This window comes from Oncorhynchus keta, chromosome 34 (genome assembly GCF_023373465.1).
Source record: "Oncorhynchus keta strain PuntledgeMale-10-30-2019 chromosome 34, Oket_V2, whole genome shotgun sequence".
NCBI lineage: Eukaryota > Metazoa > Chordata > Actinopteri > Salmoniformes > Salmonidae > Oncorhynchus > Oncorhynchus keta.
This window is the reverse complement of record NC_068454.1, coordinates 17,522,657-17,548,021: the sequence shown is the minus strand read 5'-3', so window position 1 is coordinate 17,548,021 and position 25,365 is coordinate 17,522,657. Positions and strand designations below refer to the sequence as shown.

General features: G+C 46.6%; 1 protein-coding gene across 1 annotated transcript in view; it reads left to right on the top strand.

Annotated features, from left to right (window-relative positions):
- LOC118366619 (unconventional myosin-XVI-like) overlaps positions 1 to 25,365 on the top strand; it is a 332,663-nt gene that overhangs the window by 63,702 nt on the left and 243,596 nt on the right. Inside the window, exon 5 of the mRNA XM_052493304.1 lies at positions 18,033 to 18,141. Coding sequence (XP_052349264.1) covers positions 18,033 to 18,141 — 109 coding nt within the window. The remainder of the gene's footprint in view (positions 1 to 18,032; positions 18,142 to 25,365) is intronic.

Sequence of the window (25,365 nt, the reverse complement as noted above, 5' to 3'; positions counted from 1 at the left end):
AGCTGTGGAGTTGGGGACAGGAGCAGCTGTGGAGTAGGGGACAGAAGCAGCTGTGGAGTAGGGGACAGGAGCAGCTGTGGTGTTGGGGACAGAAGCAGCTGTGGAGTTGGGGACAGGAACAGCTGTGGAGTAGGGGACAGAAGCAGCTGTGGAGTAGGGGACAGGATCAGCTGTGGAGTAGGGGACAGGAGCAGCTGTGGAGTAGGGGACAGAAGCAGCTGTGGAGTTGGGGACAGGAGCAGCTGTGGAGTTGGGGACAGGAGCAGCTGTGGAGTAGGGGACAGGAGCAGCTGTGGAGTAGGGGACAGGAGCAGCTGTGGAGTTGGGGACAGGAGCAGCTGTGGAGTTGGGGACAGAAGCAGCTGTGGAATAGGGGACAGGAGCAGCTGTGGAAGTAGGGACAGGAGCAGCTGTGGAATAGGGGACAGGAGCAGCTGTGGAGTTGGGGACAGGAGCAGCTGTGGAATTGGGGACAGGAGCAGCTGTGGAGTTGGGGACAGGAGCAGCTGTGGAGGAGCAGCTGTGGAGTTGGGGATGGGACAGGAGCAGCTGTGGAGTTGGGGGACAGAAGAGCAGCTGTGGAGTAGGGGACAGGAGCAGCTGTGGAGTTGGGGACAGGAGCAGCTGTGGAATATGGGACAGGAGCAGCTGTGGAGTTGGGGACAGGAGCAGCTGTGGAATAGGGGACAGGAGCAGCTGTGGAGTTGGGGACAGAAGCAGCTGTGGAGTAGGGGACAGGAGCAGCTGTGGAGTTGGGGACAGAAGCAGCTGTGGAGTAGGGGACAGGAGCAGCTGTGGAGTAGGGGACAGGAGCAGCTGTGGAGTTGGGGACAGAAGCAGCTGTGGAATAGGGGACAGGAGCAGCTGTGGAGTTGGGGACAGAAGCAGCTGTGGAATAGGGGACAGGAGCAGCTGTGGAGTTGGGGACAGGAGCAGCTGTGGAATAGGGGACAGGAGCAGCTGTGGAGTTGGGGACAGGAGCAGCTGTGGAATAGGGGACAGGAGCAGCTGTGGAGTTGGGGACAGGAGCAGCTGTGGAATAGGGGACAGGAGCAGCTGTGGAGTTGGGGACAGAAGCTGCTGTGGAGTAGGGGACAGGAGCAGCTGTGGAATTGGGGACAGAATCAGCTGTGGAATAGGGGACAGGAGCAGCTGTGGAGTTGGGGACAGAAGCAGCTGTGGAGTAGGGGACAGGAGCAGCTGTGGAGTTGGGGACAGAAGCAGCTGTGGAGTTGGGGACAGAAGCAGCTGTGGAGTTGGGGACAGGAGCAGCTGTGGAGTTGGGGACAGAAGCAGCTGTGGAGTAGGGGACAGGAGCAGCTGTGGAGTAGGGACAGAAGCAGCTGTGGAGTAGGGACAGAAGCAGCTGTGGAATAGGGGACAGGAGCAGCTGTGGAGTAGGGACAGAAGCAGCTGTGGAGTAGTTTACAGAAGCAGCTGTGGAGTTAGGGACAGGAGCAGCTGTGGAGTTGGGGACAGGAGCAGCTGTGTAGTTGGGGACAGAAGCAGCTGTGGAGTAGGGACAGGAGCAGCTGTGGAGTTGGGGACAGGAGCAGCTGTGGAGTTGGGGACAGAAGCAGCTGTGGAGTAGGGACAGGAGCAGCTGTGGAGTTGGGGACAGGAGCAGCTGTGGAGTAGGGGACAGAAGCAGCTGTGGAGTAGGGGACAGGAGCAGCTGTGGTGTTGGGGACAGAAGCAGCTGTGGAGTTGGGGACAGGAACAGCTGTGGAGTAGGGGACAGAAGCAGCTGTGGAGTAGGGGACAGGATCAGCTGTGGAGTAGGGGACAGGAGCAGCTGTGGAGTAGGGGACAGAAGCAGCTGTGGAGTTGGGGACAGGAGCAGCTGTGGAGTTGGGGACAGGAGCAGCTGTGGAGTAGGGGACAGGAGCAGCTGTGGAGTAGGGGACAGGAGCAGCTGTGGAGTTGGGGACAGGAGCAGCTGTGGAGTTGGGGACAGGAGCAGCTGTGGAGTAGGGACAGGAGCAGCTGTGGAGTTGGGGACAGGAGCAGCTGTGGAGTAGGGGACAGGAGCAGCTGTGGAGTTGGAGACAGGAGCAGCTGTGGAGTAGGGGACAGAAGCAGCTGTGGAGTTGGGGACAGGAGCAGCTGTGGAGTAGGGACAGGAGCAGCTGTGGAGTTAGGGACAGGAGCAGCTGTGGAGTAGGGGGACAGGAGCAGCTGTGGAGTAGGGGACAGGAGCAGCTGTGGAGTGTAGGGGACAGGAGCAGCTGTGGAGTTGGGGACAGGAGCAGCTGTGGAGTTGAGGGACAGAAGCAGCTGTGGAGTTGGGGGGAGCTGTGGGAGTAGGGGACAGAAGCAGCTGTGGAGTAGGGGACAGAAGCAGCTGGGGAGTAGGGACAGGAGCAGCTGTGGAGTAGGGGACAGAAGCAGCTGTGGAGTAGGGGACAGAAGCAGCTGTGGAGTAGGGGACAGAAGCAGCTGTGGAGTAGGGACAGGAGCAGCTGTGGAGTTGGGGACAGGAGCAGCTGTGGAGTTGGGGACAGAAGCAGCTGTGGAGTAGGGGACAGAAGCAGCTTTGGAGTAGGGGACAGGAGCAGCTGTGGAGTAGGGTACAGAAGCTGCTGTGGAGTAGGGACAGGAGCAGCTGTGGAGTAGGGACAGAAGCAGCTGTGGAGTTGGAGACAGGAGCAGCAGTGGAGTAGGGGACAGAAGCAGCTGTGGAGTTGGGGACAGGAGCAGCTGTGGAGTTGGGGACAGGAGCAGCTGTGGAGTTGGGGACAGGAGCAGCTGTGGAGTAGGGGACAGGAGCAGCTGTGGAGTAGGGGACAGGAGCAGCTGTGGAGTTGGGGACAGGAGCAGCTGTGGAGTTGGGGACAGGAGCAGATGTGGAGTAGGGGACAGGAGCAGCTGTGGAGTTGGGGACAGGAGCAGCTGTGGAGTTGTGGAGGGACAGGAGCAGCTGTGGAGAATAGGGACAGGAGCAGCTGTGGAGTAGGGGACAGGAGCAGCTGTGGAGTTGGGGACAGGAGCAGCTGTGGAGTTGGGGACAGGAGCAGCTGTGGAGTAGGGGACAGGAGCAGCTGTGGAGTTGGGGACAGGAGCAGCTGTGGAGTAGGGGACAGGAGCAGCTGTGGAGTTGGGGACAGGAGCAGCTGTGGAGTAGGGGACAGGAGCATGCACAAGTGGAGGGATGGAGGGTGGGCTATGTTTGGCTTGATGTTAGGTCCTATTCTGGTTCTGCTGATTGGGATCCGGTTTGGTATATGTGGCAACAGAACCTGTATGATGGGGTAGGCATGAGTGACACTCAGTGAGGATGTTGCAGCAGTTGAAGAGCTGCCGGAAAGAGAGAACGAGAGAGAGTTTGTCTGTGTATTCATCCCCTCTGCATCTCTTCCTCTTTCTTTCAGAGCAGGGATTGATTTACTGAAAGCAGCGCTGCATGTAGGCAGCCCAGTCAGTGGGCCTGTGTGTTAAATAGTTAGGCCAAACACTTCGCCTGCCAAGGAGACCCCGGAAAATAGATACAGCATGCAGCACTCTGCAGGAGGAGGGAGAGAGAAGGGCGGGGAAGAGGGAGAATGAGGAAGGGTTTATTTTACCTCTCCACAGGAGGCAGTGACTCAATTTATTCCGTTCACTTTCAAATGAGACCCACTTTCTAGTTAATGAGGTCACATCTACAGTACCTGTCAGCCAGAGGAGGGAGGGAGGGGAGAGAGAGACACAGAGGGAGAGAGACACGGAGAGAGAGACACAGAGGGAGAGAGACACGGAGAGAGAGACACAGAGGGAGAGAGACACGGAGAGAGAGACACAGAGGGAGAGAGACACGGAGAGAGAGACACAGAGGGAGAGAGACACGGAGAGAGAGACAGAGAGGGAGAGAGACACGGAGAGAGAGACACAGAGGGAGAGAGACACGGAGAGAGAGACACAGAGGGAGAGAGACACGGAGAGAGAGACACAGAGGGAGAGAGACACGGAGAGAGAGACACAGAGGGAGAGAGACACGGAGAGAGAGACACAGAGGGAGAGAGACACAGAGGGAGAGAGACACGGAGAGAGAGACACAGAGGGAGAGAGACACAGAGGGAGAGAGACACGGAGAGAGAGACACAGAGGGAGAGAGACACGGAGGGAGGGGAGAGAGAGACAGAGGGAGCGAGACACGGAGAGAGAGAGACACGGAGGGAGAGAGACACGGAGAGAGAGAGACACGGAGAGAGACACGGAGAGAGAGAGACACAGAGGGAGAGAGACACGGAGAGAGAGACACAGAGGGAGAGAGACACGGAGAGAGAGAGACACAGAGGGAGAGAGACACGGAGAGAGAGACACAGAGGGAGAGAGACACGGAGAGAGAGAGACACAGAGGGAGAGAGACATGGAGAGAGAGACACAGAGGGAGAGAGACACGGAGAGAGAGACACAGAGGGAGAGAGACACGGAGAGAGAGAGACACAGAGGGAGAGAGACACGGAGAGAGAGACACAGAGGGAGAGAGACACGGAGAGAGAGACACAGAGGGAGAGAGACACGGAGAGAGAGACACAGAGGGAGAGAGACACGGAGAGAGAGACACAGAGGGAGAGAGACACGGAGAGAGAGAGACAGAGAGAGAGAGACACAGAGAGAGAGAGACACAGAGGGAGAGAGACACGGAGAGAGAGAGACACAGAGGGAGAGAGACACGGAGAGAGAGACACAGAGGGAGAGAGACACAGAGGGAGAGAGACACGGAGAGAGAGATGGTGGTTGAATAATGGTGAGCCAATTCAAAAAGAGAGCGAGAGACAGGCGGGTGTGGGACAGATAGAGTTCAACTTTAAACATGTTTTTAATGATTACACGCCTCTTCAACTTCCCTCTGGTGAATTGTGAGGGAAGACATATTCCATTTAAAAAAGTGTGTTTCTACTCATTTGTGTGTGCGACTGTGCGTGAGTAAATGTGTGTATATTTTGCGTGTGTGTGTGTGTGTGTACGTGTGTGTTCCTCAGAGTAAGATAACGTAAAGGCTGAGTAAATGTGTGTATATTTTGCGTGTGTGTGTGTGTGTGTACGTGTGTGTTCCTCAGAGTAAGATAACGTAAAGGCTGAGTAAAAATAGCAACCTTCTTAAAGATGCATTTCCTTTCTGTTCCTTTCCTTCATTCTTCTCCAGCACAGAGTCTGTCAATGCAGTCTGCTGTGATTTACATTTAGCACACGGTGTTATCCAGACTGACTTAAAAGTGCAATTAGGGTTAAGTGCCTTGCTCAAGGGCACATCGACAGATTTTTCACCTAGTCGGCCCATGGGATTTGAACCAACCTATCAGTTACTGGCCCAACTCTCTTAACCCCAGGCTACCTGCCGCCCCGTGATCAGAAACAAGACTCCTATCAGGGAATTAACTGGGAGAATTTGGTAGCAATTCCGATGTAACTGCTAATAAACATACGCTGAGTGTACAGAACATTAAGAACACCTTCCTAATATTGAGTTGCAACTTTTGCCCTTAGAACTGCCTCAAATCTACAGGGATCCTGGCCCATGTTGACTCCAATGCTTCCCACAGTTGTCAAGTTGGCTGGGTGTCTTTTGGGTGGTGGACTATTCTTGATACACACAGGAAATTGAAAAACCCAGCAGCGATGCAGTTCTTGACACAAACCGCTGAGCCTGGCCGGGCACCTATTACCATGCCCTTTTTAAAGACACTGAAATCTTTTGTCTTGTCTATTCACCCTCTGAATGGCACAGATACACAATCCCTGTGAATTATAATGCACTATAACATTGTTATAGAATAGATGCACTTGAAATACATTGTTTATACTAGGAAGTGTTACCTGGAATTTCTCAAAGAATGTACTGGTTCTACAGTGGGGGAATGTAGCATTTACAGAGTGATTTACTATAACATAATGTTAGACAGGCTTGTCTTTGTCATTTACAGAGTGATTTACTATAACATAATGTTAGACAGGCTTGTCTTTGTCATTTACAGAGTGATTTACTATAACAGAATGTTAGACAGGCTTGTCTTTGTCATTTTCAGAGTGATTTACTATAACAGAATGTTAGACAGGCTTGTCTTTGTCATTTACAGAGTGATTTACTATAACAGAATGTTAGACAGGCTTGTCTTTGTCATTTTCAGAGTGATTTACTATAACAGAATGTTAGACAGGCTTGTCTTTGTCATTTTCAGAGTGATTTACTATAACAGAATGTTAGACAGGCTTGTCTTTGTCATTTACAGAGTGATTTACTATAACAGAATGTTAGACAGGCTTGTCTTTGTCATTTTCAGAGTGATTTACTATAACAGAATGTTAGACAGGCTTGTCTTTGTCATTTTCAGAGTGATTTACTATAACAGAATGTTAGACAGGCTTGTCTTTGTCATTTTCAGAGTGATTTACTATAACAGAATGTTAGACAGGCTTGTCTTTGATTGTCATTCCCTTCGTCTCATCCTCCAATCATTCCTCTCCTCCTCCTCTCCATCGCTGACCTTGGGTTTCCATCTCTCCCTTTTTAATGGAGGACAGCGTTTTTGCTGACGGAAATTGTACAGTGGCTGTATGGTCTGTGCTATCAGGGATCCTTGATACGTCCCTACCAGTGGCTGCATGGTCTGTGCTATCAGGGATCCTTGGTACGTCCCTACCAGTGGCTGCATGGTCTGTGCTATCAGGGATCCTTGGTACGTCCCCACCAGTGGCAGTCGGTGCCGTTTAATATTAGGGAAGGATGAGTTATTTTTTTGATGTGCATGGCCTTATTCCTATTCCAGCATATTACATTACTTTCATTCATATTCCATTCACCCAGCTCAATGTAACATTGAAAGGTTTATGCCACTGATACTCTAATTTGCCCTGTGACCATCGTAGGTCCCTACTCCATTGAAGCATGTTTTTTTTAAAGGCCAAATCACCTTTTAAGTAACATCAAACCAAATATGGAGTTGATTTCAGATGATTTGGATATTATATTTTTGAACATGCTCACATGTTAGCGGTTGCTATAGTGTGCTGAAGTTTGTAATGGCTGTTTCACAAAAAATGACAGCTTCTCCTGGCCAATAGACTACTTTCAGTGTGAAGAACCATCTAACATTGTAAATGTTAGAGGCAGCAACTCATTTAAGGTAAGGGTTAAGATTAGGGTACGGTTTAGTGTCCGGACATCCCAGCACTTACCGTGGCTGTATGAGCTGGGATGTAGGGGGCTTGGTAATTGGGGAGGAGGGGGTAGCATTATTGTCTCGCCCCCTCTCTATGTTTGATGGCGCTAATGCCAATTATATTATCTCCATATTGAAAACAGCTTCCCAATTTCCCATGCCCTCCCAATACCCTCCATTACATGCCCAACCCCGTTCCCAATCGCATTCCAAACCCCCATTCCCAGCTCCGGGTACTGCTCTGTCTCCAAACATCTTTCTGCCAGGATTTATCCTCTCTGTGTGACTGGTGAAGCCTCAGCCAGAGGAGAGGAGGGGAGTTTAGTCATTGGTTATAAAACTATGATAGGAGCCAATAGGCAACAGTAGAGTAGTGTTGCTGCATGCTAAACCTATCTGCCTCATATTAAATGTATGAGTCGGTTTAAATGCATTATTATGAGGGAGTTATAGTGAGTTATTTCCTTCAATGTATTGGTCATTAATTTACAGCTCTTTCATGTTGATTCCCCATGAGAATAATGATCCTATTTGATCAAATAGCCCTTAACCACAACGGCAACTATGAAGAAACGACATGATTGCTACTCTAGATGTAGGCCTAGTCTGTAGAAGCCATCTCTGTCTATGGCGTCACTATAGTTCCCTATTCAGAGCCTAGAATCCATCGTGGCATCGCTGGTCCGTTATCATATCGGATTTAACTTCACTGTGTCAATTAGTTTCTCCTGATTTGCATGGCTAACAAGGCCCATGCAGGCAGCAATGAGATAAGCGATTGCCGATTAGTGGCTAATTGGCAGGTTGTCCTCATTCTGTTGTAATGTCTCCCAGCAGAAATGGTGAGTTCTATTCCCTAGGCACCAAGCAGAAAAACACGGGACGAAACTAGGAGATACTAATTGAACATGTCCAATAAGAAATGCTTGTTTTAGTTTTCCATTGCACAACGTTTTGAATTGTTTCAGTTGCATGCCCTAACGATCCCTACCACGATCTCAGTTTTCTCTCTTATGCTTTGCATTCTGAAAAGTTGTAAGGCGGGGCCTGTCTCATCTGTTTTTTTTTATTTATTTTACCTTTATTTAACTAGGCAAGTCAGTTAAGAACAAATTCTTATGTTTCAATGACGGCCTAGGAACAGTGGGTTAACTGCCTGTTCAGGGGCAGAATGACAGATTTGTACCTTGTCAGTCTATTCTGCCCCTGAACAAGGCAGTTAACCAGCTGTTTCTAGGCCATCATTTTAAACAAGAATGTGTTCTTAACTGACTTACCTAGTTAAATAAAGGTCAAATAAAAAAAACAGACGCCCCAGTTGATATCCTCACTAGGTAGAGTAGTGATTGCCCTGCAAACCAAGAACATTAGCTAAGATTCCCATTAAGTTCAACATAGATAGATATAACCTGATGGTGCAGAGGGTTAAGGTTCTGGCTGCAGAGCCAGAAGACAAGACAACATATTCTTTAACCATGTTTCTTTCGAACAAAACTATGAAATTGAAATACAGTGGTTCTGTCTCCTACTGGTCATTACCACGCCTTCTAACAGAGGTGTCAGGGCCATTGTACCTATATTTAAACACACCTCTTCCAGAGACCATCACCAATTGGTAAAGCTCTTTTTCACAAGGTAAAATGTATACAGAGAGAACATCAATGGAATATATGCTATGAACGTCATAAAAATGGACTTATTTGGAATTTGTGGAACATTGTTCAACATTACAGGAATGACCTGTGCAACCTAACTTAAAACATTGTTTGAATGTCATCACAACTGACCATATTTTTTGTTTTGGGAACCTAACTCGTGTAAGGTATCCACACTGTTCCTGCAACCTAATTAAATGTTCTGGAAACCTTTAATGAACTCAGAAAGGTTGTTCTGTCAACATTCTTGCAACATCAAAGGAAAGTTTTGTGCCCCCTGATTCAAACATGATCTGAATGTCAGCACAACTGGACAGTTTTATCTCTTGTCATATCCCCACAACGTTCCCACAACCCAATGAAACATTCTGGGAACCTTTAAAGAACAGAAAAAAATATTCTGGGAACATTATTGTAACATTGGGTAAATGTTTTTTACACCCTAAAAGAAGCATTGCAGAACGATCCACACAACTGGACAGTTTTTGTTTTTTGGGAACATATATTTTGTGAAATCACCACGATCTTCCCATCAGACTGTTGCCACAACCCAAAGGACATTATGGAAACCTTTAAAGAAAAATACCAAATGTGTTCTGGGAATGTTTTTGTAACATTGAGTGAATATTTTTTTGCACCCTAAAAGAAGCATTGTAGAATGATCCACACAACTGGACAGTTTTTGTTTTTTGGGGAACATAAATTTTGCGATACACTTCCCACAATCTCATAAAAGATTCTGGGAACCTTTAAAGAACCTTTTATAAGTGTCTTCTAGGAAAGTTCTTACAACATTCTAGAATCATCCTCACGACTGGACAGTTTTTGTGTTATGAGAACATTTGTGGCGACCGAACGAATGTTCTGGGAACTTTCACATAACTCATTTTTGTTTGCTGGGTACCATACTGTAGTAGTCTTGCTGGAGTCACAGCAGGAGCTGAGAATGACAGGTCAGAAACACCACCTCTCTCCTATTTACTCTACATGCACACACACACACACACACACACACACACACACACACACACACACACACACACACACACACACACACACACACACACACACACACACACACACACACACACACACACACACACACACAGTCCCTCGCCACAACCTGCACAAAGGCTGTATGATTGGCACATTTGGGCTGGATGAAAAAACAGTAGGAAAACAGACAGCTAGGCATGCTCTCGCTTTGTCTTTGTCTTTCTCTCTCTCCCTCTCTCCTTCTCTCTTTCTTCATCTCTCTCTCTCTCTCTCTCTCTCTCTCTCTCTCTCTCTCTCTCTCCCCCTCTTTCTCCTCTCTCTCTCTCTCTCTCTCTCTCTCCCTCTCTCTCTCTCTCTCTGTCTCTCTCTCTCTTTCTTCCACTCTCTTGCTTACTCTCTCTCTGCTCTCCGTCTCAAAGCAATAAGCTCTTCCTCATGAATATACACAAAGCACCAGCTGATGTTGAATGTTAATTGTAACATCCATTAACCCCTAACTAACCCTGAGTGACAACAGCTCCTGCTAGACCAGACCATAGAAATGGGTAGGCACTTTACCCTAAGATACAAAGGGGAAAATTCAGAATGCAGACCTCTATATTTAATATTGGTACATAACAAATCGTTCAGATTAACTTCATTAATTGTGTTTTTTTTGCTTGCCATTGACGGGTAGATTAATTCGAATCAAATTGTATTTGTCACATGCACCGAATACAACAGGTGTAGTAGACCTTACAGTGAAATGCTTACTTATAAGCCCTTAATTAACCAACAATGCAGTTTTAAGAAAAATAAGTGTAAGAAATTATTTACTAAAATAAACTGATGTAAAAAAATAAAAAAAATAAATAAAGAAGAAAAATAGAAATATAACATATAATTAAGGAGCAACAATAAAATAACAGTAGCGAGGCTACATACAGGGGGTACTGGTACAGAGTCAATGTGGAGGCTACATACAGGGGGTACTGGTACAGAGTCAATGTGGAGGCTACATACAGGGGGTACTGGTACAGAGTCAATGTGGAGGCTACATACAGGGGGTACTGGTACAGAGTCAATGTGGAGGCTACATACAGGGGGTACTGGTACAGAGTCAATGTGGAGGCTACATACAGGGGGTACTGGTACAGAGTCAATGTGGAGGCTACATACAGGGGGTACTGGTACAGAGTCAATGTGGAGGCTACATACAGGGGGTACTGGTACAGAGTCAATGTGGAGGCTACATACAGGGGGTACTGGTACAGAGTCAATGTGGAGGCTACATACAGGGGTACTGGTACAGAGTCAATGTGGAGGCTACATACAGGGGTACTGGTACAGAGTCAATGTCACATGTAGGGGTACTGGTACAGAGTCAATGTGGAGGCTATACAGGGGGTACTGGTACAGAGTCAATGTGGAGGCTACATAGTCAGGGGGGTACTGGTACAGAGTCAATGTGGAGGCTACATACAGGGGTACTGGTACAGAGTCAATGTGGAGGCTACATACAGGGGGTACTGGTACAGAGTCAATGTGGAGGCTACATGCAGGGGGTACTGGTACAGAGTCAATGTGGAGGCTACATACAGGGGGTACTGGTACAGAGTCAATGTGGAGGCTACATACAGGGGGTACTGGTACAGAGTCAATGTGTGGGGCACAGGTTAGTCGAGGTAATTAAGGTAATATGTACATGTAAGTAGAGCTGAAGTGACTATGTATGGATAATAAACAGAGAGTAGCAGCAGCTTAAAAATGGGGGTGGGGGGTGTGCAAATAGTCCGGTTAGCCATTTGATTAGCTGTTCTGGAGTCTTATGTCTTGGTGGTAGAAGCTGTTAAGAAGCATTTTGGACCTAGACTTTGTTCCAGTTGCAGAGGCAGTTGTTTAGTCCCAGGGTCCTTGGGTTAAATGCGGAAGACACATTTCAGTTGAAGGCATTCAGTTGTACTTGTACAATTGACGGCACTATGGTGTTGAACGCTGAGCTGTAGTCAGTGAATAGCATTCTCATGTAGTTGTTCCTTTTGGCCCAGGTGAGAAAGGGCAGTGTGGAGTGCAATAGAGACTGCTCCATCAGTGGATCTGTTGGGGAGGTATGCAAATTATAGTCAGTCTAGGGTTTCTGGGATAATGGTATTAATGTGAGCCATGAACAGCCTTTCAAAGCACTTCATGGCTACATATGGGAATGCTATGGGTCGGTAGTCATTTAGACAGGTTATCTTAGTGTTCTTGGGCACAGGGACTACGGTGGTCTGCTTGAAACATGTTGGTATTACAGACTCGGACAGGGAGAGGATGAAAATGTAATTGAAGACACTTGCCAGTTTGTCAGCGCATGCTTGGAGTACACGTCCTGGTAATCCGTCTGGCCCTGCGGCCTTGTGAATGTTGACCTGTTAAAAGGTCTTACTCACATAGGCTATGGAGAGCGTGATCACACAGTCGTCCGGAACAGATGATGCTCTCATACATGCTTCTGTGTTGCTTGCCTCAAAGCGAACATCGAAGTTATTTAGCTCGTTTGGTAGGATTGTGCCACTGGGCAGCTTGCGACTGTGCTTCCCTTTGTAGTCCGTAATAGTTTGCAAGCCCTGCCACGTCCAACAAGCATTGGAGCCGGTGAAGTAGGATTCAATCTTAGTCCTGTATTGACGCTTTGCCTGGTTGATCCATTAGATGCATTAGCTCTGATGTTTCCCTAATGTTTAGAGATTTGTTTTGATGAATTGCAGGATGTTTAAGTTCCAGGTGTTTGTGGTTTGCATTTAACGGTCCAGGGCGCTGAGATATAAGGGTTTGGACTGCAGTAAAACCGTCTCCAACCCCCTCTACACACACACTCCACTTCTCTCTGTCTGCCTGAGGACTAGCCAATTCATCTCGTGTTCTGTCCTAACATGGCCGTTAGAATTCTATTAGCGGTAAATATTCAATAAGGAGCCTCACTTAAAGACCCCTGTCCCTCTTATCTGCCCCAGCCCAGCCACAATCGTTACACTGCAATATATTTTATTGTTTAGGCAAACAGCAATGTACGGGGAAGGACTGACAATGGCGACTTGAAAGGAAATGTGTTAGCTTAAAGTGGAACTGACAGTGCTTTAACTCCTTAGCAAATAAGAAACAAACAGACAATCATAATATCAGTAAAAAAAATATAAAATTCCCACTTTATGCTACAAAACCAACTTCATAAGAGGTTTTAAAAATAGGTTCTACTTGACTAACAAGTCCATGACGTATAGGCATTATTGGCAAACTAGAATGATGCAGTTCAAGCAATGATTAGCTAAAATAATTCACCAATACATTTCTTGGTAGTCCAAAAAATATTGCTATCAGGATGTAAATCACAAACTGGTACATTGTTTGCTGCCTCCTCCCATTCATGATGCCCTCTTTCAGTTTCAATGCCTCAATATGTTGGACAAGAACAGATGAATGTAACTATGGCTGGGAATGTCAATACAATCAAGCTAGAAATGGCAATTGATCCTAAGTCATAATGTGGCTAATAGGCTAGCCTATCTATTCATGTACCTCTTTATTAAGCAAGACTAAAACCTGGATGCTAATGTTAGCTAGCTACTGTAGCTTCTGGGAGGATGTCATGTCATTGGAGGAGTAGGTGAGTGATCGACTTTTCCCCCTCATCCTTATCTGGTGGTACAGCTAGCTATGCTGAACTTGAACAACTGTTATCCTGTTAGCATATCTCTTCCGTTCATAAATTCACTCTGGCTACCTACTTCGATTACTCTCATCTGAGTGTGACAGAGCACAGAATAATTTATGAATTTACAAAAATGCAACACCCGCTTAATATGACCTGTGTCAGTAAATGTAGGGGGGGAAAAATAAGAGTCATGATTAAATGTAAACAGCCTAACCAGCTCTGCTAAGGCGAGTGAAATTGTTAGAGTGAGGTGTTCTCCCATTTGTGTCTGGAAGTAGCAAGCCAACTTTGGCCAGTTAACTTGTGTACTTGACTGCTGTTGAGGAACACACGGATCAACCCCTGGTCAGAGCATCCAGGGTCAATCGTGCAGTATGTGCCAGTAGAGCGAAACTCTCTGAATTTACAAACCAATAATCTTACAACGCTCTGAATTTACTAACGACCCAGAGCGCATTCTGGCACACTGGCGGCAGTTTATGAACTAGTTATCAATTAAATGTATTTTCCTTTGATCAAATGGGCAGGCAGGCAGGCAAGTTTCCATTCAGTTGTCAAAATGTGGGTTGGGACAAGCAAGCATTGACAGGCAAGCTGCAGAAGTACGAGCAGGCTACTATTCCCCATCGTTTATCAGTGCAATTTTGACGGCCAACTAGGTAAACAAGTTTGAGTGTGTTTATCTAATGTTTAGCTCATCTCACTCTGGCTAGCATTAGTTGTTGATCTTGTTGTTGTTGATGTGCATAACTGAGGGAGAGAGAGCCTACCTTTTCATGGTTGTTTGATTAATAGGACTGTAAAGTTCCCAAATGTAAGAGGTCTCCCGTGGTATTTGCATATTTCCAGAAATCCATTCAGTTGTATGAGCAAGATGTTTTGTTAGGTTTTATTTACAGCAGTGTCTTTTAGTTGTCCAAACACACAGCTGCTTTCTCACTCTATATTGCTAAAGAATTTTCACAATTGCCCTACTATGCATCATTCCCAAACATTCTAATAATTTTAAAAAATGTGAAAATGACCAAATCTAAGTGTTTCCTTGTCAGCAAATGTAAAAAATAAATAGAAATAAAATAAAAAGTGTCATATTCTTCCAGGGACTGTACATGAACAGATTTGAATAAGATTTCATGTTGCTAAAACGCTGTTAGTTCCACTTTAAGTAAGTTAAGTAAGTTATAGTGAGGGAAAAGGGGATATTGACAGAAATAAAGAGACAGAGGGAAAGCGCGAGAGAGAGAGAGATGGCGTGTGACAGAGAACAACCCAGTAGAGAGGTGGCCACCCCCCACAGAGAAGCCAGCAGAACAGCCCACCTCAGCTCCTGACAAAAGTCTCGACCCCACAACAGAACGGACCACACCAGATCCTGACCATAGCGTTGACATCACAGCAGGACAGACAAATGAAGAACCCCAAGCCCAGGGGATCCTACCCCCTCTCTGAGCACCCCCCCTATCAGCCACCCTGATAGCCCTCCTGACAACCGACCCACACCCATTGAGGACATACACAAGACACAGATTGTACTTTTTCCCAAACACAGAGTGTCTTAACTCTGGTGTCCAAACACTCAGCACACCCTAGACCTTATGTCTGAGCACCAACTAGGGTCACCCAGCCACATAATAATACACACAGCACACCCTAGACCTTCTGTCTGAGGACCAACTAGGGTCACCCAGCCACATAATAATTTTTTATTTTATTTTTTATTTTATCTTTATTTAACCAGGCAAGTCAGTTAAGAACACATTCTTATTTTCAATGACGGCCTGGGAACAGTGGGTTAACTGCCTGTTCAGGGGCAGAACGACAGATTTGTACCTTGTCAGCTCGGGGGTTTGAACTCACAACCTTGCGGTTACTAGTCCAACGCTCTAACCACTAGGCTACACACAGCGCACCCTAGACCTTCTGTCTGAGGACCAACTAGGGTCACCCAGCCACATAATAATACACACAGGCACAAGGAGCAGAGCAGGAGAGGGTGGACACATCACCAAAGGGAGTGATTGAAAAAGCCTCTTCTACTTTACCCAACGCGCAAGTGGTCTCCACCCTGCTAACAGGAAAAGACTTCCACCCTGCTACCATACAGCGGGTAAGCACAAGTATTTCCCATGATTGTGTCTCAAAACCAAATGTTTCCCTGGCCCACCATTTCCCCCTCGACTTGAACAGCCTTTACGACCAAGTCTACCTATACAAGGCAGCAGTGTCCACCTTCGCCCGGACCCTAAAGGACATCGCCCTCAAACGCAGTCCCAACACTCAAACGCAGTCCCAACCACAGATCAATAAACACCCCGCCCATACTAGCAAGACACTCTCCCCCTGGACCTACACATAGAGGACCCATGCCGAGAAGACCCACCTCAAGACCACAGCACCACCAGCCACCTTGGGAAAATCCTCTGCATTATCATTAACAGCAGACTTGTACATTTCCTCAGTGAAAACAATGTACTGAGCAAATGTCATTACTGTACGACAGACCACGTATTTACCCTGCACACCCTAATTGACAAACTAATCAAAACAAATGCAGTCTTCTCATGCTTTGTTGATTTAAAAAAAGCATTTGACTCAATTTGGCATGAGGGTCTGCTATACAAATTGATGGAAAAAAAAAACATATAACATTATAAAATCCATGGACACAAACAACAACTGGGCAGTTAAAAACACACACATTTCTTCCCACAGGGCCATGGGGTGAGACAGGGATGCAGCTTAAGCCCCACCTTCTTCAACATTATATCAATAAATTGGTGAGGTCACTAGAACAGTCTGCAGCACATGGCCTCAACCTACTAGAATCTGAAGTTAAATGTCTTCTGTTTACTGATGATCTGGTACTTCTGTCGCCAACCAAGTAGGGCCTACAGCAGCACCTAGATGTTCTGCACAGATTCTGTCAGACCTGGGTCATGACTGTAAATCTCAGTATGACAAAAATAATGATGTTCCAAAAAAGGTCCAGTCGCCAGGATCACAAATACAAATTTAATAGACACCGTTGCCCTAGAGCACACAACAAACTATACACACCTTGGCCTAAACATCAGCACCACAGCGACAAGGCAAGATCCTTCATTGTCATCAAAAGGAACATAAAATGCGGCATACCAATTAGGATCTGGCTAAAAAAATAAAAGACGGTTATAGAACCCATTGTCATTTATGGTTGTGAGGTCTGGGGTCCGCTCACCAACCAGAAATTCACAAAATGGGACAAAAAAACTAATTGAGACTCTGCATGCAGAATTCTGCAAAAATATCCTCCATGTTTAACGTAAAACACCAAATAATGCATGCAGAGCAGAGTTAGGCCAATACCCGCTAATTCTCAAAATCCAGAAATTAGCCTTTAAATTCTACAACCACCTAAAAGGAAGCGATTCCCAAACCTTCCTTAACAAAGCAATCACCTACAGAGAGATGAACATGGAGAAGAGCAAGCTGGTCCTGGGGCTCTGTTCACAAACACAAACAGACCCCACAGAGCCCCAGGACAGCAACACAATTAGACCCAATCAAATCATGAGAAAACAAAAAGATAATTACTTGACACATTGGAAATAATTCATTCCAAAACAGAGCAAACTAGAATGCTATTTGGCCCTAAACAGAGAGTACACAGTGGCAGAATACCTGACCACTGTGACTGACCCAAAGTCAAGGAAAGTTTTGACTATGTACAGACTCATTGAGCATAGCCTTGGCATTGAGAAAGGCCGCCGTAGGCAGACATGGCTCTCAAGAGAAGACAGACTGTATGCACGCTGTCCATAAAATGTGGTGGAAACTGAGCTGCACTTCCGAACCTCCTGCCCAATGTATGACCATATTAGAGACACATATTTCCCTCAGATTACACAGATCCACAAAGAATTCGAAAACAAATCCAATTTTGATAAACTCTCATATCTACTGGGTGAAATACCACAGTGTGCCATCACAGCAGCAAGATTTGTTACCTGTTGCCACAAGAAAAGGGCAACCAGTGAAAAACAAACACTATTGTAAATACAACCCATACCTATGTTTATTTATTTTCAATGTTGTACTTTAACTATTTGCACATCGTTACAACAGTGTATATATACATAATATGACATTTGAAATGCCTTTATTATTTTGGAACTTTTGTGAGTGTAATGTTTACTGTTCATTTTATTGTTTATTTCACTTTTGTTTATTGTCTATTTCACTTGCTTTGGCTATGTTTACATATGTTTCCCATGCCAATAAAGCCTTTGAATAAAAACATTGAATTGAGAGAATAGTAAAAGGCAGCGTTGTGCACACATCCCTGCCCTGGGGCCCCCACAGTCCCATATTTAATGAGTTGATTAAATACCTCCATTGAGTGTTTATGTCCCTGTGGTTCTCCTCAGGTACACACTGCTGGGAGGGCCTGATAATTGGGCGTACATTATCATCGATCCCCCTCTGATAAATGACCTGAGAAACCACTCAACTTATTTGTGTCTCTCTTCTGCTTTCTCTCCCTCCTCGTTCTATGGTGGGTTCCGAACGTTCCGGGTGTTTTGGAAGGCTGGGGTGAATGTCCTACTGCAGGATGTGAACGGGAACAATCCACTGGACTACACCACCGAGGGAACTGAGACCAGCTACATCATCCGAAAACACCTGGAGGAAAACGGTAGTACAACACTCCTCACAGGATTTACTATTGTGTTGTGTGTGTGTAGTGTTATGTTGTTGTGTTTTGTTGTTGTGTAGTGTTGTTGTAATGTTGTGTTGAGTTATGTTGTGTAGTGTTGTGTTCTGTTATGTATTGTTGTGTTGTGTAATGTTGTGTTGAGTTGTGTTGTGTAGTGTTGGGTAGTGTTGTGTAGTGTTCTGTTATGTATTGTTGTGTTGTGTAATGTTGTGTTGAGTTGTGTTGTGTAGTGTTGGGTAGTGTTGTGTAGTGTTCTGTTATGTATTGTTGTGTTGTGTAATGTTGTGTTGAGTTGTGTTGTGTAGTGTTGGGTAGTGTTGTGTAGTGTTCTGTTATGTATTGTTTGGTTGTTGTGGTGGTAGCCTTATTGTTTATTTTGCATAAATGTTCATATAAATCAAATCAAATGTAATTGGTCACATACATATGCAGCTGTAGCGAAATGCTTGTCTTCCTAGCTCCAACAGTGCAGTAGTATCTAACAACTCACAACAATAGACACACATCTAAAGGTAAAAGAATAGAATTAAGAAATACATAAATATTAGGACGAGCATTGTCGGAGTGGTATTAACTAAAATACAGTAGAATACAGTATGTACAGTCGTGGCCAAAAGTTTTGAGGATGACAAAAATATAAAATTTCACAAAGTCTGCTGCCTCAATTTGAATGATGGCAATTTGCATATACTCCAGAATGTTATGAAGAGTTATCAGATGAATTGCAATTATTTGAAAAGTCCCTCTTTGCCATGCAAATGAACTGAATCCCCCCCAAATAGTTCCACTGCATTTCAGCCCTGCCACAAAAAGACCAGCTGACATCATGTCAGTGATTCTCTCATTAACACAGGTGTGAGTGTTGACGAGGGCAAGGCTGGAGATCACTCTATCATGCTGATTGAGTTTGAATAGAAGCTAGAAGCTTCAAAAGAAGGGTGGTTCTTTGAATCATTGTTCTTCCTCTGTCAACCATGGTTATCTGCAAGGAAACCCTTGCCGTCATCATTACTTTGCACAAAAAGGGCTTCACAGGCAAGGATATCGCTGCCAGTAAGATTGCACCTAAATCAATAATTTATTGGATCAAGAAGTTCAAGTAAATTGGTTCAATTGTTGTGAAAAAGGCTTCAGGGCGCCCAAGAAAGTCCAGCAAGTGCCAGGACCGTCTCCTAAAGTTGATTCAGCTGCGGGATCGGGGCACCACCAGTACAGAGCTTGCTCAGGAATGGCAGCAGGCAGGTGTGAGTGCATCTGCACGCACAGTGAGGTGAAGCTTTTTGGAGGATGGCCTGGTTTCAAGAAGGGCAGCAAAGAAGCCACTTCTCTCCAAGAAAAACATCAGGGACAGACTGATATTCTGCAAAAGGTAAAGGGATGGGACTGCTGAGGACTTGGGTAAAGTCATTTTCTCTGATGAATCCCCTTTCCGATTGTTTGGGGCATCCGGAAAAATGCTTGTCCGGAGAAGACAAGGTGAGCTCTACCATCACGTCACCCCGCTCCTCCGCTCTCTCCACTGGCTTCCAGTTGAAGCTCGCATCCGCTACAAGACCACGGTGCTTGCCTACGGAGCTGTGAGGGGAACGGCACCTCAGTACCTCCAGGCTCTGATCAGGCCCTACACCCAAACAAGGGCACTGCGTTCATCCACCTCTGGCCTGCTCGCCTCCCTACCACTGAGGAAGTACAGTTCCCGCTCAGCCCAGTCAAAACTGTTCGCTGCTCTGGCCCCCCAATGGTGGAACAAACTCTCTCACGACGCCAGGACAGCGGAGTCACCACCTTCCGGAGACACCTGAAACCCCACCTCTTCAAGGAATACCTAGGATAGGATAAGTAATCCTTCTCACCCCCCCCCCCTAAAAGATTTAGATGCACTATTGTAAAGTGGCTGTTCCACTGGATGTCATAAGGTGAATGCACCAATTTGTAAGTCGCTCTGGATAAGAGCGTCTGCTAAATGACTTAAATGTAAATCAGTCCTGTGTCATGCCAACAGTAAAGCATCCTGAGACCATTCATGTGTGGGATTGCTTCTCAGGCAAGGGAGTGGGCTGACTCACAATTTTGCCTAAGAACACTGCCATGAAAAAAGAATGATACCAACACATCATCCAAGAGCAACTTCTCCCAACCATCTAGGAACAGTTTGGTGACGAACAATGCCTTTTCCTGTATGATGGAGCACCTTTCCATAACTAAGTGGCTCGGGGATCAAAACATCGATATTTTGTTTCCATGGCCAGGAAATTTCCTATGAAAAATGTAAAACAGAAATGTTACATTTGCATAAGTATTCAGAACGTTTACTCAATACTTTGTTGACACACCTTTGGCAGCGATTACAGCCTCGAGTCTTCTTGGGTATGATGCTAAAAACTTGGCACACCTGTATTTGGGGAGTTTCTCCCATTCCTCTCTTCAGACCCTGGTTGTATGGGGAGCATTGCTGCACAGCTATTTTCAGGTCTCTCCAGAGATGTTCGATCTGGTTCAAGTCCGGGCTCTGTCTGGGCCAATCAAGGACATTCAGCGATGTCACGACCGTCATATGAATAATTGGACCAAGGCTCAGCTTGAGTAGAGTTGACACGCTCTTCAGGGCGAGTGCGGGGAGCCGGCACCTGGCACAGGACGTACTGGGCTGGGAATGCTCACTTAGAGGCCTGGTGCATGGAGCCGGCACAGGTTGCACCGGACTGATGACACGCTCATCAAAACACCTGCGTTGAAGCATACTCCTAGCCAACATCTCTCTCCGATATCCCTCCTCAAACTGCTTCATTGACTCCCAGACGGACCGTCCCTTGTGCCCCCGCCCCCCAAAAAACCTTAATACCTAGAATCCCCCTAGTCACGCCCTGACCTATCACACCATAGAGAACCCCGAGGGCCCTCTATGGTCAGGGAGTGACAAGCAACTTGTCCCAAAGCCACTCCTGCGTTGTCTTAGCTGTGTGCTTAGGGTCGTTATCCTGTTGGAAGGTGAACCTTTGCCTCAGTCTGAGGTCCTGAGAGCTCTGGAGCAGGTTTTCATTAAGGATCTCTGATGTACTTTGATCTTTGCCTTGATCCTGACTAGTCTCCCAGTCCCTGCCGCTGACAAACATCACTGCAGCATGATGCTGCCACCACCATGTTTCACCGTAGGGATGGTGCCGGGTTTCCTCCAGACGTGACGCTTTTCAGGCAAAAGAGGTTTTTGGTTTCATTTTGGTTTCATCAGACCAGATAATATTTTGTCTCATGGTCTGAGAGTCTTTAGGTGCCTTTTGGCAAACTCCAAGCTGGCTGTCTTATGTCTTTTACTGAGGAGTGGCTTCCGTCTGGCCGCTCTACCATAAAGGCCTGATTGGTGGAGTACTGCAGAGGTGGTTGTTCTTATGGAAGGTTTTCCCATCTACACAGAGGAACTCTAGAGTGGCCAGACGGGTTTCGTGACCAAGGCCCTTCTCCCTCAATTGCTCAGTTTGGCCGGGCGGCCAGCTCTAGAAAGAGTCTTGGTGGTTCATACATTTAAGAATGTTGGAGGCCATTGTGTTCTTGGGGACCTTCAATGTTAAAAGTTCTAAAAGCCTGTTTTTTATTTTGTCACGGCGTATTCTCCATGATGATAATTGTTTTTTTAAATACATTTTAGATTAAGGTTGTAACATAAAAAAACGTGGAAAAAGTCAAGGAGTCTGAGTACTTTCCGAAGGCACTGTAGTGCAGCAGCCTCTAAGGTGCAGGGTTGAATAACCTGGTGGTAGCCGGCTAGTGGTTGCTGTTGAACTTTTAGATGGCCTCGAGATAGAAGCTGTTTTTCAGTCTCTCAGTCCCTGCTTTGATGCTTCTGTACTGAACTCGCCTTCTGGATTATTATGGGGTCAACAGGCCGTGGCTTGGGTGGTTGATGTCCTTGATGTTCTTTTTGGCCTTCCTGTGACATCGGGTGCTGTAGGTGTCCTGGAGGGCAGGCAGTGTGCCCCAGTGATGCATTGGGCAGACCGCACCACTCTCTGGAGAGCCCTGCGGTTACGGGAAGTGCAGTTGCCGTGCCAGGTTTTGATACAGCCCAACAGGATGTTCTCAATTGTACATCTGTAAAAGTTTGTGAGGGTCTTAGGGGCCTAGACAAATTTCTTCAGCCTCCTGAGGTCGAAGAGTCTGTGTGGGTGGACCATTTCAGATCGTCAGTGATGTGCACACCGAGGAACTTGAAGCTTTTCACCTTCTCCACTGCGGTCCATCAATGTGGATAGGGGCATGCTCTCTCTGGTTTTTCCTGAAGTCCACGATCAGCTCCTTCATTTTGTCGACATTGAGGGAGAGGTTATTTTCCTGGCACCACTCCGCCAGGGACCTCATCTCCCCCTGTAGTTGGTCTCGTCATTGCTGATGATCAGGCTTACTACTGTTGTGTAGTCTGCAAACCTGATGATTGAGTTGGTGCGTGGCCATGCAGTCACTGGTAATCAGGGAGTACAGGAGAGGGCTGAGCACACACCCTTGTGGGGCCCCTGTGTTGAGGATCAGCGTACTGGAGGTGTTGTTTCCTATCTTCACCACCTGGGGTGGGCTGCAGAAAGTCTAGGACCCAGTTGCACAGGGTGGGGTTCAGACCCAGGGCCCCGAGCTTAATGATGGGCTTGGAGGGTACTATGATGAAGGATGAGCTATAGTCAATGAACATCATTCTTACATAGGTATTCCTCTTGTCCAGATGGGATAGGGAAGTGTGCAGTGCAACGGCGATTGCATCATCTGTGGATCTATTGGGACGGTATGCAAATTGAAGAGGGTCTAGGGTGTCATGTAAGGTGGAGGTGATATGATCCTTAACTAGCCTCTCAAAGCACTTCATTATGGCAGAAGTGAGTGCTACGGGACGATAGTCATTTAGTTCAGTTACCTTAGCTTTCTTGTGTACAAGAACTATGGTGGACATCTTGAAGCAAGTGGGGACAGCAGACTGAGATAGGGAGAGATTGAATATGTCTGTAAACACTCCAGCCAGCATGCTCTGAAGTCGCGGCTAGTGTGTCTTACTCACGTTGTCCACAGAGGACAAGAACCCACAGTCCTTAGGAGCGGACAGCCATCTTTCCTCCAGTGGATAGTATTTTTTTCCACCCCCGAACAATGACTCTGGTGAGGACCTATTATTTCAGTGGTGAGACATTTTGTTGTTGTCCATATAACGTCTCTGTTTGTTAATTTACTGCCTGCTGTAGTGCTCATTTGCATTTTATCACAGCAGTTAATTAAAGAAAGAGACTGAATAGAAAAGGAACTGAAGAGGGAAAATTACTGAAATATAATGTTTAATTTCTCATTCATGAGATAATGTCTTAATTTTGTCCACATGCAATTATAACATGAGATGAGACAGACTTAATAATGAGAAGGAATGTTCCCATGGATGGTTGGCTGATTGACAGAATTGACAGAGGAAAAGGTACTGAATGCTGCATGCGGGTTTGTGTGTGTGGGGGGTGTCCAATCCAGCCCAGGCCTATCTAGCCCTATTGGTCCCAACTTAGTCCAGCCCAGCCATGGTGAGCCCAGGCAAGCCATATCCAGCCCTATCCAGCCTATCCCAGTCAGTCCAATCCAAACCAGCCCAGCACAGATAATCCAGCACACTGTGTCCATATGTAACTGAGCTCAACTCAACTCAGACTGATGGTTATGGTCCAGCTCCCTGGCAGGGTGTTGGAGGCCCTAACATGATAATGTGTTAGCAGGACCACTGTTGGTCCTGTACAGACAACACCCATCTGCCTCAGAGTAAAAGCCACTTAGCCCTCCATCAATACAGAGCACGGATTGATGGATAGACAGAGAGAGGGGGATGACAGCCTGACAGAGTGTGGACCACATACCATCCTCTCCCTCCATCCCTGGGGTAGCATCAGGCGTTTGGTGATTTATTATTACTGTGTGGGGGAGAGTTCTAGGCAGGTCACTTGTGATACAAGTCAGTATTCGACGTCCAACCATGTCTGAGGACACATGGAGATGACGTGGAAGCCAGCCACTAGGGGCAACAGTGAACACTGTTAGCTTCAAATAGGTTTTGGTGTTGCTAGGATGTTCTGGGCGGTTATGGCGTTGCTGATGTTCTGGGCGGTTATGGCGTTGCTAGGATGTTCTGGGCGGTTATGGCGTTGCTAGGATGTTCTGGGCGGTTATGGCGTTGCTAGGATGTTCTGGGCGGTTATGGCGTTGCTAGGATGTTCTGGGCGGTTATGGTGTTGCTAGGATGTTCTGGGCGGTTATGGCGTTGCTAGGATGTTCTGGGCGGTTATGGCGTTGCTAGGATGTTCTGGGCGGTTATGGCGTTGCTAGGATGTTCTGGGCGGTTATGGCGTTGCTAGGATGTTCTGGGCGGTTATGGCGTTGCTAGGATGTTCTGGGCGGTTATGGCGAATGGGCGCTAGCATCTGCCTCTGATTCCAAAGGATGCAAGTTTGAATCCAGCAATAGGAAGTTGTTTTGTGTTGTTTCTTTTTTTGCTTGTCCCAAACCCTAACTGAAAAAATGGGTAGTTAATAACTCAACTCAACCTTAAACGCTTCGAAATTCAATGTTTGCAACAACTTCAAAATGTGATGTTTGAGAAACGTGGATAAACGTTTAATTTTGACATGAGACTGTGAGAACAAGTTGGAGATTTCCTCACTCTCTACACACTCTCATCTCGCCTCTCTCCACTCTCTCATCTCTCCCTCTCTTCACTCACTCTTACTTTCTCCACTCTCCTCTCTCCCTTTCTCCACTCCTACTTTCTCCACTCTCCCTCTCCTAATTTCTCCACTCTCCACTCTCCCTCTCTTCACTCTTCCTTTCTCCACTCTCCCTCTCCTACTTTCTCCACTCTCCCTCTCCTACTTTCTCCACTCTCCCTCTCCTACTTTCTCCACTCTCCACTCTCCCTCTCTTCACTCTTCCTTTCTCCACTCTCATCTCTCCATTTCTCCACTCTTACTTTCTCCACTCTCCACTCTCCCTCTCTTCACTCTTCCTTTCTCCACTCTCCTCTCTCCCTTTCTCCGCTCTTACTTTCTCCACTCTCCTCTCTCCATTTCTCCACTCTTACTTTCTCCACTCTCCACTCTCCCTCTCTTCACTCTTCCTTTCTCCACTCTCCTCTCTCCATTTCTCCACTCTTACTTTCTCCACTCTCCACTCTCCCTCTCTTCACTCTTCCTTTCT